The sequence below is a fragment of the Panthera tigris genome, chromosome B1 (genome assembly GCF_018350195.1).
Source record: "Panthera tigris isolate Pti1 chromosome B1, P.tigris_Pti1_mat1.1, whole genome shotgun sequence".
Lineage (NCBI taxonomy): Eukaryota > Metazoa > Chordata > Mammalia > Carnivora > Felidae > Panthera > Panthera tigris.
In genome coordinates this window covers 126168547-126185216 of record NC_056663.1, presented here as the reverse complement: position 1 = coordinate 126185216, position 16670 = coordinate 126168547, and the positions used below count along the sequence as shown (strand labels likewise).

Genomic DNA, 16670 nt, shown 5'->3' with positions numbered 1-16670 from the left:
GACTAAAAGGCTACACCATGACAGCTTAACACATCAGGTTGTCAGATGCTTTAAGTGTTACTGAAAACAGTTGTGCTGGTTTGAAGATACTGGTTTTAGTACTGAATACAGTAAGAGTCCTAGCATCCAGTTGCATTTAGAACCTTACAGACGGCATTAGTATGAGAGGAGGAGGCTAGCAAAGGAGCAGAAATGTATTTTTTTTTTTATAATTTATCATTTATATTTTCAGCCAGTATAGCAGAGGTAACACAAGGATAGTGAGCCGTGCTGTTCCATAGCTGGCGTTAAGAAATTTGTTCATTTTCAGATAACCTTTTTTCTACCGCTTCACAGTAACTCACAAGCAGTCCTTCCAGTGCTAATACTCCCAGGCAAACTTCAGTTTACATTTATTGTGGTATTTATGCATTTCTTAGCCATTTAATGTGTGTGAAATTGTGCTATCCTGTTTCAAGGATCCTTCCTCTTTTTTTAATGTGTCACTGATGAAGTTTTTGAATGTTGTGCCTCTAACACGATTTTTCTGAAACACTAATTTTTTATTTTCCTGATTTTGCACAGTGCAGTAATTTTGGAAATGGCATATATTATATTGATTTTCTTGTGATTGGGGCTTTTAGAGACTTCATACAGCATCCTTATTAGCCACAGATTCTTTGAGAATCATTGCATCTACTTGGTCGTGACGCCCAAGTGACAGAGCACCTTGTAGTGTATCCTGGACCTCCTACAGAACCTTCTCAATCTTGGCCTCATTCATAACTGACAGTGTTAAGAGAGCTAGTTCATAAACAGATTAAGCAAAGAGGCCGACCCCGACCGATTGCTCTGCTCCTTTTTGGAGTTAGACAATATGTACCTTTTCTGTTTCCTTTTTTTTTTTTGAACGGCATTTGCAGCATGCCCCAGATTAGACGCCCCATAAAATTCATGAAAGTGGTGTGGTGGTTCCCAGAATTGGGGGGGAGGGGGCGGTTATTTCCTATTCTTTGGCCTGCATGTGTCTTCCTGAGGTACCCACTGCTTCCTGCTTACCAAGTCCAGTTAGTGATGTCTTCAGTGTAGGTGATTAAAGTGATATTCTGTGGACTGTGCAAAACTATCAGTCCTAGAGTACCATATTATGAAAGAGCAGGAGACCCCTGAAGACTGTGAAGGTATATCTATCCCTGACCCTTCCCAGATGAAAACAAATTGCTTTTGCTTGTCCTTTCTAATTGGGATGGGGCAGTGGGTGAAGAAGCATGATAGATTTTAACTGCACGGTTATACTGATTTGCTCCATTAAAAATACCATATCTGATAGTAACTGCTACAATTGGGGTTATCACCTCTATGTTTATGATAACTAAAATAATTCTCCAAAACCCATCATCCAGCTTTTGTATAGGCCAAGGAGCCACAGTACATTGGGATGGGATGGTGATACCAGTTTCTGCAGTTCCTTCAGTAACATGGTGTTGCTGCTGTGGCTGATTCTACTTGTACTTCTCTTCTTCCTCTTTCTTCTTCTTCCATTTACCCCTCCTCAGTTTTAGGGACTTGAATTTGTCTCTTTCCTGCGAGAATGGCCCTTACTCTCTGGGCCAAGGAGCTAACATGAGATTACTGCCAGTCCTAAATATGCCTGTTCCAACTCTCCATTCTGGAACAGGAAAAATAACCACAGGATTAACTCATAACCCTACAGCCCACTGAGACAGAGTTAGGCCCAAACTCTTTGTGTCACTGGTGTAACCACTGGACTACATAGGTATATGTCCCTGCCGTGTGGAACTTTGTCACATTTCTGTGTGCAAGAGAGGTATCACTCACAATTTTTAGTATTTGTACTTTGGGTAGTGAAAAAAAACCTAACAATTGTTGGATAAGGAAGGAGGTGAAAGAAAGCATGAGGCTGTGTTTTTCTAGATCTTGTTTGTGTAGCATGTGGTACAGTTCTAAGCAGAGTTAGGTAAATAATTTTTGATTGACTAAAATATAAGATTTTTCCTACACATGACCCCAAGAATCTTTTTTTTTGCTTAAGTGTGGAATTTTAACCATTTTTTTTAAGTGAAGTTAAGTGACAAAAGAAGAAAGTGATTATATGAGTAACACTGATTATTCCCAGATTAATGTTTTGGTTTCACATAAGTTTCTATCATTGTGTTACTTTTATATTGTGGCTGAACAATTAATATTTGAGCCATTCTATAAATCAACACTGAAGTAAAAGTAACTTTTTTCTCTCAGTATTTGAAATTTGTAGGGAGGTATAAAATTGTGAGCATAGCTGAGATATTTGAGTCATTTTCTTTTACTTGCCATTAGGTTGGAGAGACTTCAGTATACCTGGATTATTTAGAGTAATTTGAGGAACATTCTAGTCTTTTAGCAGATTTATTTCGAGTACTGTATGAAGTGTGAGTTACTGGATATGCAAGTCAGGGTCTTGCATTTTGTGATCTTAAAGCAGCAATATCCTTTACCCTTAAAGATATAAATTTGTCAGTTTTCACAAGAACAGAAAGAAACATTTTTGGATTCTTAACTGAATGTGGTAAGTTCCAAATCAAGTCAAAATATAAATGTAATTGTCTTAAGACTTAACGTTATAGGTGATCTCCTTAATTGTTTTTTTTCCCCCATTAGGGAGAAGAATCAAATGAGTCTGCAGAATCTAGCAGTAATTGGGAAAAACAAGAAAGTATTGTATTGAAATTGCAGAAGGAATTTCCCAATTTTGATAAACAGGTGGGTAGTCATGAAAAGATTTAATCAGTGTGTATTAAGTGTTTGAAACAAAATAGTGTTTGCGATAAGCTGTGTAAAATCTCAAGATGCATTTTACATTTTTCTAATTTAATACTCTTTTTTATCAGTATTATAAAATACTTTCATACTACTTCTTAATTCCTCACACTGTTAACTGTATCAGCATAACAGCCATAATAATAACAAACATAACCGTAACAGTTGTAACTCCTGTATAAAATGTGAATATTTAGAAAACCAAGTTAGCTGTTCGCATTTTTCATATTCTTGTCCTTTAAATTTCTCATTAAAAATTTTAAAGGGGTGGTTGAGTGGCTCAGTCGGGTAAGCATGTGACTCTTGATCTCTGCTCAGGTCATGGGCTCACAGTTTGGTGAGTTTGAGGCCCATGTCAGGCTCTGCACTGACAGTGTGGAGCCTGCTTGAGAGTGTCTCCCTCCCTCTCTCTCTGCCTGTGCTCTGCTCGCTTGCTCACTCACTCTCTCTCTCTCTCTCTCAAAAAATAAACAAATAAACTTAAAAAAAAAAAAAAAAGAATTTTAAAGTGTCGGGGCATCTGGCTGGCTCAGTCAGAAGTAGGTCCGACTCCTGATCTCAGGGTCGTAGATTTGAGCCCCACACTTGGTGTAGAGATTACTAAATAAATAAATAAATAAACTTAAAAAAAAAAAAGAAATTTACTTATTTTGTTTTAATTTCTATTTTTTTTAGAGAAAGAGAGAGCACACATGTGTGAGTGGTGAGCCAGGGAGAGGGGCAGCGGGAAGGAAAGAGAGAATCTTAGGCATGCTCCATACTCGTTACAGAGCCCGATGCAGGGCTGTATCCCACCATCCTGGGATCATGACCTGAGCCGCAATCAAGAATCAGTTGCTCAGCTCAACTGACTAAACTACTGAGGCACCCCACCCCCAGAAAAGAATTTTAAAGTGTAATATTACATCTTGGTACTTTAATATTCCATAAGCTTTGTTTTACTTGTTAAATAGTAAGAAGAATTTCAGAGCCACGCATGCCACTGGTAAAAGTGCCTCTGTTTAATCACATAAATGTATGTGGAAGCACATTATTTGTTTAACATTTAGAATACATTTACACTTGCATTATTTTATTCAGGTATATGCACAGGTAGTATTTTGATGAGCTAAATGCAAAATCTTGTTCTGTTTGTTCTTTACATGTGTTGAAACTATATGTTTTGAAGTTGGCAGTTTGTAAAAGCCTAACTGCATGTTAAAGTTTGAGCAGATATTTTTGATCCTCAAGTTTTCAGAGCACTTCATAGGGAGAGGAGAAATGCAGAAAAAGTCAAACTGCTTTTCCTTTGAAGACTTACGTATTCACCCAAGTACATATACACAGAAAGTATCTGTAAAGCAGCATGAAAACAGGTGTGAAATAATCAGCTATGAATTTTTAAGTGATTGACTTATTTTTAGAAGAGTATACAAGTTCTACAAGTTGCTAATTTTAGATTTTTAACAAAAAGATCAATGACTTATTTCTAGGAACTAAGGGAAGTACTCAAGGAACATGAATGGATGTACACAGAAGCTTTAGAATCTTTAAAAGTGTTTGCAGAAGACCAAGGTAACTATCTCCTTTGTCATAGAAAGCACATACTTCCCATTATATTCTGTATTTTGGTATATAAGAAAATGGTAAACCTATGAGCTAATAAGCAGTGAATGGGATTGCAAAAGATACTGGGAATAATGATGTAAAAAGTTTTTAAATGAGTAGTTTCCATATGTTAATGGCACTATAAAATGAAATAGAAAATATTTTTTTCTGTTTAGCTAACTTTTTTTTTTTAATAGGGCTACTTTTAAATTGCCATGTATTTTTGAGCATAAAAGAAACATCTTTTTAACATTTTAACATCTCTCAGGATGGATCGTATGATTGCTTGTGTTTTATAATCACTGAAATATAGGTGTCCTAGCCTGCCCTTACATGAATATCAAAAGTGCACCACTATCAGAAACCTAAAAGACGAATATCACTGGCATGGAAGAAAGTCCCTAAACCAGTATTGGAGCACTTTTAACTTTCAGAACCAAACAGTAGAGAAGTGGTGGAGAAGAGTTGAATGTTTATTCACATCCTTAAGCAATAATCAGTTAGATCAGCTCTTCATAATTTCATAGCCAATTTAAAAAGGCCAGTACAGTGGCATTGGGGTTTTTTGTTTTCATTTTTTAATGAAGTCTTCTAAGAAATACCCTAGTATGGGTGCTCTTGATGGCACAGAGAATTGATAGTCTGCGGAAAGAAGGAAGCCACCAAATCACCAGTTCTGAGTCTGAAGAGTGATTCAAAAGAGATAGATTGTGAATGTGGAGAATTTAAGGAATACTTTATCCAATTTATTTTTCCTTTTTTTGACATATGCACCAGAATGAATGTATAATAATGTGTAAGTCTGAAAGTTCTTTGAGTCAGTAGAACAAACATCCTAAACAGTAAACTAACATGTTATAGGCTAACTGGTAAGAGCTAACAGAACCTCTTCAATCACAGACATCTTAGAAATCTATGGAATATGATGGATAAACCAGCGAAAAAGTAGCAGTGCCTTTCAGTAATGATATATTTAAATAGGTGGAGATGGCAATGGAAAATTAATATAATAGGAATGGTTTTAATTTAGGGTGAACATTGTTTTTGCTATACCCACCAGTGTTGGCATAGAGATGGGGCTGCTAAGTGACATTGGGGATATCTTGTGAATATGCAGCTGCCATTTATATTCTCAGGACCTTTGTTAGAAAATGGGAGTTTATATTCGGTTTTTTAAAACTTACCACCTATTTTTTTAAACTAATTATTTCAGCTCATTGTACGACTTCAGATTCTACTTCAGTATTTCTCTTTAAAGTATATCAAGATTTAATAAATTATAGTTGAATTCTGTATGCAAAACGACAATATCATGTTTAGGTATTTTTTTATCTTACTTGAAGGCTTGTATTTATATCTTTCTAATTTAATTATTTTTGTCTACCTATATAGATATGCAGTATGCTTCACAAAGTGAATTTCCAAATGGAAAAGAAGCTTCTTCAAGAAGTCAGAATTATCCTAAAAATTCAGCTAAAACAAAACTGAAACAGAAATGTTCCATGAAACCACAAAATGGTTTTAATAAGAAACGTAAAAAAAATGTATTTAATCCTAAGAGAGTTATTGAAGACTCTGAATATGATTCGGGTTCTGATGTCGGCAGCTCACTAGATGAGGACTACAGTAGTGGTGAAGAAGTGATGGAGGATGGCTATAAGGGTAAAATTCTTCACTTTCTTCAGGATGCTTCAATTGGTGAACTAACTTTGATTCCTCAGTGTTCTCAGAAAAAGGCTCAGAAGATAACTGAACTCCGGCCCTTTAATAGTTGGGAAGCTCTGGTAAGGCTACATTACTTTTTTTTCCCCTGTCTGTGTGTGTATATATATATGTGTGTGTGTGTGTTTAATTCACAGTACCGTTTATAGTCAAGGTGTCTTCAGCCCAGGGAAGCATAGATGGGTCGCCTCATCCTGTGTAGAGTCAAACATTACTTTCATTGTAAGCCAATAGTATTTCAAATAGTGTCATATGACCTAATTTTGAATGAATTAAGGGGTGATTTTCCTGAAAAAACCCAAGCTGATTGGCTGGGCATACTGTCACTCATTCTTTTGCATAGAAACTTGGTTCATTTCACTGCAGAAGAAGAAATTAGAGCTTACATTTAGGAAGGAGTCGTTTGCTAGCCTGTTCTGATCTGTTACTGCTGAGACTCCATGCAGAAAGCAAGAATGTGGCAGAAGTTTTACTACAGCTACTTGAAGAGCAATAGCAACGTCCAGGGGAGCTCCATGATTCAAATACCAGCCTCAGTGTTTTATGCTTCACCTCAAAAGAAGCAATTCTTTATTTTCTTTTTCTTTTAAAAGTGACAGCTCAATCTCTAACATGTTTTTCTTGGTTAAACAACACGGCCATTTTATGGAGTGTAGCAGGCTGCAAGCGTTTTTTATTGGAAAGATAGTGTGTGAAGCCTAGAATTCAGGCATTAGGTGAAGGGAAGGCATAAGCAACTGGTAAGTACACTTTGCATGATCATTTTATGGAATTTGATCTATAAACAAATGCTATCCAAAATACCTGTATTTTGAGTTTTGTAAGTGTCAGCAGTCAGCAAATCTTACTCATACAGAGGAATAGAAGAACTCTGTCTTTTAAATTTTGCCTTGACTTTTGTGAGAATGGGGGCTTTTATATCATGAATTGTATATATAGGCCCTGCTGTGAAAACACTGTGGATGGTTTTTTACAGCTTTAGAAGATCAGCTGCCTCTTGAATCTTTATAAGTTTTAAGGAAGTTTCGTGCTCTATCTTTGGGAGGAAAGTTGCTTTTGTGATTAATTTTATACTTGTGACAAATCTGTAAGAGCTAAGTTCCCTTAGTGTCTTTAAAAGTGGCAGTGTGGGAGGGTCCCTGAACAGTGGTTCTAGAAAGCATTTTTTAAAACGTTAAGATATTTGAAAAATAAAGAAACAATATTGCTAGTATTTCGTAGCTTAAAAAAAATAAAATAAATAAAGCCACTCATTTTGCCTGCAGCCTTTGCTTTTCCAGAGAACATCTGTCAAAGCAGGCCCTTTCAAAACTTGTTCGGCTTTGCCTGCGTGATTATTTGTTGAAGTATTTGCTGAAGGGCTTTCTTGTTCTTCTTTTCTTCCTTTTCTTCTTTCTTTTAATCTTTAATGGTCTCCTGTGTTATTGCAGAGTCAGCTGCTTGGGCTTGTTGGGATTCTAATTTATTTCATAAGGAATGCAATTATCTGCAGCCAGTGTATTTAGTAACTGTAACTACTTGCCCAAATATCTTATAGTTAAAGTAAATTATACCGGACTTATATGTGCCAGATGCTTTCAAAAATATTCAAGTTAACATGTAGAAAGCATGTTTCCCCCACTAATTAATCGGCATAGTTTAAATTAGTCTCAACATGAATTTTTTGTAGATTATGCATTACCTTTTTAAACCCCCTGTTGCATCTTGCCTCCTCTCTAGAAACTGAATGCAAAGACAGTATTTATTTGCTAGCCATTTAGTTAAATGTTGGTTATTTTATGTAACAGTTACAAAGTAAACCTGCTATTTCAGCAAAAACAGGACTTTGCTGTCCTGAAAAACGTAGGTAAATGAAGAGTTTTTGGAAATGAACAGTTAACATTGGCACATCCATGTATATGAGCTTTGAATTTTAATTTGCGTGGAACTTTTAAGCTTCTACTTTTAGTCATTTTAGAATTTTGAATGTGACTGATTTAGGGAGCAATTTTGTATCTTAAAATCATCAAAGATAAAGTTAATATTACATACACGGTACTACAAAGTTGTATATATGATTTACTACTTTATAGCATGTGAACTCTTAGCATTATTGTTGAAGCTATTTAATCTTAAGGACTGGGGAATTTGTGAGAACTTTAAGAGTCATTAGTATTTCATTTAAAAAGGCAAACTGAGCCAACAAATCAAGTACACATATGTTTTAATTATCATTTTTGCTAAAACAAGTCTACAACATTGGTAGATTAAATGTAATTACTGTTTCATTGCCTTATTAGAAAAACAGTTTGTGAAAATTAGGTTAGCAGTGCCTTTTAAAACAAAATGTGGGAAGTACATCATTATGACTTTCTTGTCAGAATTACACTTTTTAAACATTAAATGTTGTAAGATATTCTAGTCACCCTTATTTTTACATGAGAGTTTGTTTAACAAAATAAGTGCATTGTTTACAAGGGTGTTTATGTTCGCAGCTTTATGCCTGTTTTCTTTGAACCAGAATTTATTGTTTGCCAGATTTCTTCATAATTTTTCTGTGTTTTTCTGCTTTAGTAAAGGATGTGTTTATTGTAAGAATAGACTTTGGAAATACAGCAAGCCAATGTCAGTTTAAAACATGCTGTTAATGTGGTAAAATTGGTATTTTAATTGCCATATTTCACACATTTGATGGCATCAGTTCACCAGCCACTTACTGAGTTTGTGTCTAGTCTTGTGCAGAGTATGGTGGGGACTGTTGTCTGTGATAATCTTATTATGCTGCATCTTTTATACCTTAATCTGAATAGTAATGTGTGCTGACCAAAGGAAGATACCTGAGTAACTCATTCATGAATAACTCACCTTAAAACTTCATCTATGCATCTGTTCTTCCTTAACATTTAGGTCAATGTAGATGCAGTTTTCCTTGATTGCTAACCATGCAACCCAGGTTTTAGTTCATGCCAAAACCCTTCATGCTCATTGTACTGTTCTCAACTGCTGGTAACTTGGACCACAGGTTTTCTTTTCTGCTTTGTTTTCCCAGTGGTTATTGTAAAATGTCTGCTTAAGTTTGTCACTTAAAGCATGGTAATGCCTGTTCCTTCCTTCCTTATAGGGTCATTTTCAATAAATTATGTTTAGGATGACTGTATTCCGGCTTTATTTTTATTTGCATAAGTTTGACAAACATTTATAAAATGTATTATAAATGCATTTTGAGTACTTCGTCAGCTGCTGCCAGGTATTTATAGCAGTGAATAAGATTAGGACTCTGTCCTCAAAAATGTTACTTCTTAGGTAGGGAGTTAAATCTGGCCTTAATCCCTCCCTTCCTGTAGAAATTAAAAGATACTTGTATTGTAAGAGTGACACACTGTGGCAGGAGAGAGGTACTTCAGTATGTGGCTTTTTAAAAGAAAAAAGTCCCCGAAGTGATACTAGAGTCTTTTAATCAAAGAGGTGGTAATCAGGGCCATATTGATGTTCTTTTTTTTTTTTTTTCCACATAATTATCCAGCAAGTAGGAATTGCTTTTTCCCCCCTTTCTTCCACCTGAAAAAAAATAGCTTTATCATATTTTTTGGAGGAATAATTTTTCTTTGTCTAAAACAATACCTCCAAGAACAAAGAAGGTCAGGTTAGCCAAAATTCTGCCAAAGATGCCCACCACTTAAGGCTTTGTTGAGCATCTTATTTGTGCACCTGTTTGTGTATTTCATATTATGTAAATAGGACCATATTTTCTATGCTCATCCATAACTGTAGATTTTACTAGTAGATCCTGCATTTACAGAGTCTCTGCATTTCTTAAAGCCTTTTGTGGTGAGGTATTTTGGTGAAGTATTTTATAGGATTATTAACATGCCTTTTGTCTTCAGGAAACAGTCATTTAACAGTAGAGTGTTCTTATACATTTCCCTAAGTGCCAGCTCATCTCTCTCTCTCTCTTTCTCTTCATCTCTCCATCTGTCTCTCTTCATCTCTCCATCTCTCACTTTCTCTTCATCTCTCCATCTCTCCATCTCTCTCTCTCTCTCTCTCTCTCTCTCTCTCTCTCTCTCTCTCTCTCTCACACACACACACACACACACACACACACCATTAATAAAGATATTATGGAATTACGTATTGAGATTTATTTAAGTTAATATAATTTTGAAGATCATTTTTTAGTATCTACATTATGACTTTGTAAATGCCTTTCTTAGCCATGTAGTATATTACATGATTACTTTTTTTTCCTTGCTTAGCATTTTGTTTTCTCTAGGTAATAGTGGTCTTGGTTTTACTTTGTCCAGTTTTCTCTATATTTATTATTTCAAACTTTCCCAGCTGTCTAAATTTCCCCTCAGTTTTAGACACTTCAGGTATTCCATTTGTATTTCATCTTCCTATAAAAAAAGTCTCATCTGGAATCTTAAGACCTCCTCTGGTTTAGACTGGTTGGATTATAGGCCCGCTATTCAGCTGTGACCTTGGTATGTTATTTCCCTGACATCCAGAGGAATCCTTGTTGTCTCTTGTGTGTTGGATCTCTTCTTCCTGAATTTCATGCATGCCTCTTTATTCTCTTGGTTTTGTGAGTACATACTAGGAGGTAACAGGTGGGGGAATAATATAGTGGTGCTAGATCGCCTGATTTTGAGTCCCAGTTGTGACATTTCTAATATTTATCTGACCTATAGCAAGTTCTTATTCTACATTTCTTCATTTGTAAGTTGGGTGTAATTATGGTACTGACCTTTGGGAAGTCTAAGGGTTAAATAAATGCCCATTCAGCTGAATTCTGGTTCTTAGAAAATGTTAGCTGTAGAGATCCACAATATTTTGCTCTGGAAGTGTTGTATATATTTCTAGTGAAATGCTAAGAAACTGTTGTTTTCTTCTTATCCTCCATATCAGTTATAGCCATATCAAATGCAACTTTTTTGGATCAAGAACAGTTTTTCTTTCTGTACTTTAAGCTGCCTCGAGGCTTTTAAACAGATTTATGGCTGGTTACAGTACCCACAATATATTAAGATGACATTTTTTTCACCCTCCCTTTGTGGTAATTTGACAAAGGTCTGTCCAGTGGGATATAAGCAGAAGTATATTGTGACTTTTGGAAAGTGCCCTTATAGGATCCCTTCTTCCTGTTGACTGAGATGTCAGTATGATAGTAGGAACCCCATGTATTGAGGATATGAAGCAACAAAGTAGAAAAATCCTTGATTTGGGAACCATCATGTTGGATCTGAAGTGTTTCCACAGGTCTTCATTTACATGAGAGAGAAATAAACTTGTTGTATTTAAACACTTAGTGTTTTGGATTTACTGTTACTCATAACTGAACCAAATCCTGACAATTTCATCTTTCAGTGAAACCTTTTCCTTGAAAATCTGATGTTTTACATTCATGGACAACGTACATTACTGGGTAGATTTAAATTCTAAACTGGCAACAATAATTTGGACCATCTCCGATGTTGGTTGGCTTAAATGGGAGGAGAGGTAGGGACAGTAGGAAGTCCCAAGGGAGGTAAATTTTGAAATTTTGACTTCAAAAATAACCAAAATGTCAAGCTCATTTAAAAATTTCAGTAACCAATCAAACTGATGCAGCTTGAAGTAAGAGTTACCTTTTGCACTCTCCTCGATTTCCTCTACAAGAATTTCAAACATAAAAAATTAGAATAAGGTAGCAAAGCCCCATGTCCTCAGCAGCAGCTTCAGTTCCTGGCTGATATCTGATCTTGTTTCATCTATATCCTCATCCACTTTCTTCTGTCTCATATTATTTTGAAGCAAATCTCAGAATTCATTTTATCCATAAAAATCTAAATATCTCAAAAAAGATATTTTCCCTAAACAAAACTAACTACATTGTCACATCTAATAAAAATCATCAATAATTCCTTAATGTTAGGAAATATCCAGAAAGAAAATGTCTGCATTCAGTGTTCAAATTTTGTTTCTCATAAATGGTGTAAGTTTTTTTGTTAAGTAATTTTGAATTAGAATCCATTAAATAAGGTCTACCTGCTGAGATTGTTTGATATCAGTCTTTTTTTTTTTTTTTTTTTTTAATATTTATTTTTGGGAAAGCACAAGCAGAGAGAAGGGGACCAAGGGTCCAAAGTGGGCTCTGTGCTGACTGACTGAGCCACTCAGGGCCCCATTGATATCAGTCTTTTAATTCTCTTTTAATCTGTAGGTCCCCCACCCATCTATCTTTCTTTCTTTCTTTTCCTATAATATCTTTGGTGAAGGAACTGGATCATTTTTTCTACAGTTTCCCAGTCTGGATTTTTCTCCTTCTGGCTGTTTCTTTTTTGTAATGTTAGTTTATTTCTTCTCTAGATTCTGACGTAATTGAATTGATCTTCTTTGGGCCAATGTAGTTCTTTCTTATTTCTGGCCTTATTACTCTGGAAGAATTTTCTAGGTCCTAGATTATATTAGTCTCTGAGAAAAGTGCCCATGGAGTTTTGTACTTTCCCTCATAATACCAGTTATTACACTTAAAATTATTGGTTGCATATCTTTCCCAATGACTATAAACCACATGAAGATAGGGACTGTGTCTACATGCCAGGTACCTTCACCAGCTAAGCTAATATTTGCCAAAAAATTAGAGAGCAGTAAATGGTAATTGTTTACAAAAAAAATGTTTTGTTTTTTTAAACTTTTAAAAGGTCTTTTTTTTTTTTTTTTTTTTTTTAATTTGGGAGGTACTAATTGTAGTGAAAAGAAAACAGTATGGACTTTGGAATCTTATCGTACTGTGTGACCTTGGAAATTGTACCTTGGTTTATTCATCCAGAATTGGTGGATTGATCTGGAGTTATTGTGAAGATTTAATGAGTTAGTGAATAAAAGACATCTAGTAGTTTCTAGACCATAAAAGTTACACAATATATGTTCTTTATTTCCTGGTTATTCTTGTTCTCTCACAGACATACGCATCATAAACATATACACTAACACACACCCACAAAAGACATGAGATTGGTTTTAGGCCTATAGTTTTGGGGTTCCTTTAAAAATATATTTAATTGGGGCACCTGGGTGGCTCAGGTGAGTGACAGACACTTGGTTTGGCTAAGATCATGATCTGACAGTGGCAGGATCAACCTGCATCAGGCTCCACACTGAGCTTAGAGCCTGCTTTGGGATTCTCCCTCTCCCTCTTTCTCTGCCCCCTCCCTCTTGGTGTGCACACGCTTTCTCTCTCTCTCCAAATACATAAACTTTAAAAAATAAAAATATATTCCTTTTTTGTTGTTTTGTTTTTTTTGAGAGAGAGTGCATATGCTCGCACAAGCAGTGGGGAGGGGCAGAGTGAGAATCTCAGCAGGCTCCATGTTGGGGCTCAATGCTGGGGCTCCATCCCACCAACGTGAGAGCATGACCTGAGCTAAACCAAGAGTCCATGGCTCAACCTACTGAACCACCCTGGTGCCCCAATAAAATATATTTTAATTAAAAGTTCTTTTTTTTTTTTTTTTAATTTTTTTAATGTTTTATTTATTTTTGAGAGAGACAGAGTGTGAGTGGGAGAGGGGCAGAGAGAGAGGGAGACACAGAATCCGAAGCAGGCTCCAGGCTCCAGGCTCCAGGCTGTCAGTACAGAGCCCGACGTGGGGCCCGAACTCACCGAACCCACCCGACCGTAAGATCATGACCTGAGCCCAAATTGGAGGCTTAACCCACTGAGCCACCCAGGTGCCCCTTAATTAGAAATTCTAATAGAACCTCCTTAAAATCTTCATGGCACTTATTCTAATATACCCTGCTGTTTATGTGTAAATCCTTTCCTTGGAAAGCACAAAATGGGAGATCATATTGTGATTATTAATATTGTCCATGTGAAAATGTAAAGTAGTATGCAAATAACTTTGTATTTCACAGTGCCATTTTGCGAAGTGCTAAGTTGTGTTTTTTAATCCTGCAGTACAATAATAACATGGCTTTAGAATAGATTGGAAATTTTCTTTCCAACTTTTTCTATGTTAGATGTGAAAAGTGCTTATTATAAACACATTTTAGTTAAATTATCATAGTATATCTTGTATTTCTATTATTTTAGCTTTTCTGTGAACTTAAATATACTGTGATCACAGGGATTATTTAGAGTTGTTCATGTGATTCTTATTGTAAATAGGAATATGCTGAGTAAATAAGATGACATGAATCAAAATCATGTGTAGTTTTAACACGTAGTTTTACTCTAGTTTCCTTTATTCATTTCTGGATTGTGGGACATTTCTTTTTGTCCAGCCAGGTTGTTAGCTTTGTAGACAGCTGTGGGCTTTCTGTTATTCTTCACTAAAAATATTTTTTTATAATGTTCTTCAGGATATTCTTTTCAACTATCTATATAGAAAAATTCTAATTCTTTTACAGCTTTTACATGATGAAGTACTCAGTGTCTTCTTTAGAAAAAAATGCAAATACATTTTTGAAAGAAATTCTTTGAGCTTTCACAGAAAGCCATTTATACAAGCATATATGTATTGAAATTGACTTTTTAAAAAAGTTTTACCAAATTACTGATTGGTCATAGTTAACTTTTGATTCATGCGATATTTTTCCAAGCAATAGTCTCAGTTTAGGAACAAAATTTAAGTGACAAATAATAGTTGGAGTTTTGAAAGCTCAAGGGGTGGTACTTTGATGATAGATAGGGAAAAGTATGTTTTAGGAAGATTAATCATATAGTAATATGTCATAGGCAGGGAAAGTGATGAAAATGGGGCAAGATATCAGGTATGCAATTATACAATACTATTATTTTTGGTAATGAAGACGAATCTGAGATTTTGAAAACAAAACTTGATAGGAGATGTTAACCATCACTTTAGAGTTTCTCCTATAAGAGAACATCCACTAGGTTCAAAATAATAACTAGCTTGAGATTGTGCATTTTGGGGGAGAAAGATATGTCTTATTTCAGCATGGTGAGTTGGAGGTGACAGGATTTATCAAAGAGAAACATGGAAATTCAAATGTAGACATGAAGAAAGAAACAGGTTCTCTTAGCACTTGATTAAGGTCATTAGTAAAATATTCAATGAACAAATTGTCTTTTCCTCATGAAGAAAAATTGGTACTGGATTTTTATTTACTAGATCTGAACTGTTAAATTATTTTTCTTTTTATGCCATAGTTCACAAAGATGTCCAAAACTAATGGCTTATCAGAAGATTTGATATGGCATTGTAAAACACTGATCCAAGAAAGGGATGTAGTTATAAGGCTTATGAACAAATGTGAAGACATTTCAAATAAGTTGACAAAACAAGTTACCATGCTCACTGGAAATGGAGGTGGATGGAACATAGAACAACCCTCCATTCTAAACCAGAGGTAATATTTGTTATACATACCTATTTCTTATTTTATCTCAGCTGTATAAAAATTCAGAACTTATTTCTGTATTGTGCCTAGGGAACTTACATGTGGAAGTTTTATGAAAACTAATGTTAAAAGGGAAGCCCATAGTTTCCTTTAATGACACATCAGTGATGCAAGAATTGTTTTTTATTGATACCCCTTCCCCCCCGACCCTGCCAAGGGTATTTTACTCCATTATATCTTTACAGATTAGAGGGAGGAATTGTTATGGTCTTATATAACCTATGTTTTCCTTGTCTGATGACAGATGATTTCGTATATAATCACAAAAACTGGAAAGGTGGTTTTAGCTACTACCCCTTTACACAGTTTGGTGCTTCAGAAAATCAGCTGCTTAATTATATCAGTGATAAAATTTGTCCTAGCTCAGTTTCTTTTTAATCATAAATAAAATGAAATTATTAAAATATACTGTATCTGATTTAATATTTTAAATGCTTTCAAAAGCCCAGAGTTATTAAATCTCTTTCTGGAGTAGAAACATCACTAATGACAAGGACACTTATTAAATAGATTATATAAGGAAAGGTTATGAAAACTATATTTCCCAAAACTGCTAGTGTCAGTAAAATACCTTTTCAGAATTCTTACAAAAAAGCAGACACTGAATTATTTTCAGTAAAAAAATTTGTACAACAACCAGTACATATTAAAATGGCATTTTATAATTGTGATGCCCCCAGTTTGCATGGTGTTGGGATATTGGGATGGAAAGATTATTTTGAACTTCCTTTAAAAGTTTATTTTTAAGTGGTTTGGGGACTCAGAACTATTCAGGATACTTCCTTTTAAAGAAATGTATAAAATCGTTTACTGTGATAATATTTATAGTGGCAAAAACATGGAAACGATCCAAGTTCCTAAAATCAGAGAATAGAATGAATTATGGTATGAATAGTTAGAGTGGATTATGGTATATCCATAGTATTCAGGAATATGTAACGTTAAAAATGAGTTACATTTGTTCAGAATATTTCTGATAGGTATTTAATAAGATTAGCACTAGGTACTAAAATTAATTACCTTGGTGATTTTATTTACTTCTTCTAGTCTTTTTCTAGTCAATGATCAAAGCATATTTGCTGATCATTGGTTAATTAAAAGTCAAGATACGGTTACTGGCCTTTAATAGTAAGCTACAATCTTTTCTGTGCCCTTCTAGGGTGCTATGGGATGGTGTA

At 35.1% G+C, this 16670-nt stretch overlaps 1 protein-coding gene across 5 annotated transcripts in view; it reads left to right on the top strand.

The window, feature by feature from the left end:
• The window catches only part of SMARCAD1 (SWI/SNF-related, matrix-associated actin-dependent regulator of chromatin, subfamily a, containing DEAD/H box 1), a 78104-nt gene that overhangs the window by 37322 nt on the left and 24112 nt on the right, over window positions 1-16670 (top strand). For all 5 annotated transcript variants that reach the window (XM_042984177.1, XM_007074675.3, XM_042984175.1 and 2 more), the window contains exons 7-10: window positions 2638-2739; window positions 4269-4350; window positions 5776-6167; window positions 15242-15441. In XM_042984177.1, coding sequence (XP_042840111.1) covers window positions 2638-2739; window positions 4269-4350; window positions 5776-6167; window positions 15242-15441 — 776 coding nt within the window. The remainder of the gene's footprint in view (window positions 1-2637; window positions 2740-4268; window positions 4351-5775; window positions 6168-15241; window positions 15442-16670) is intronic.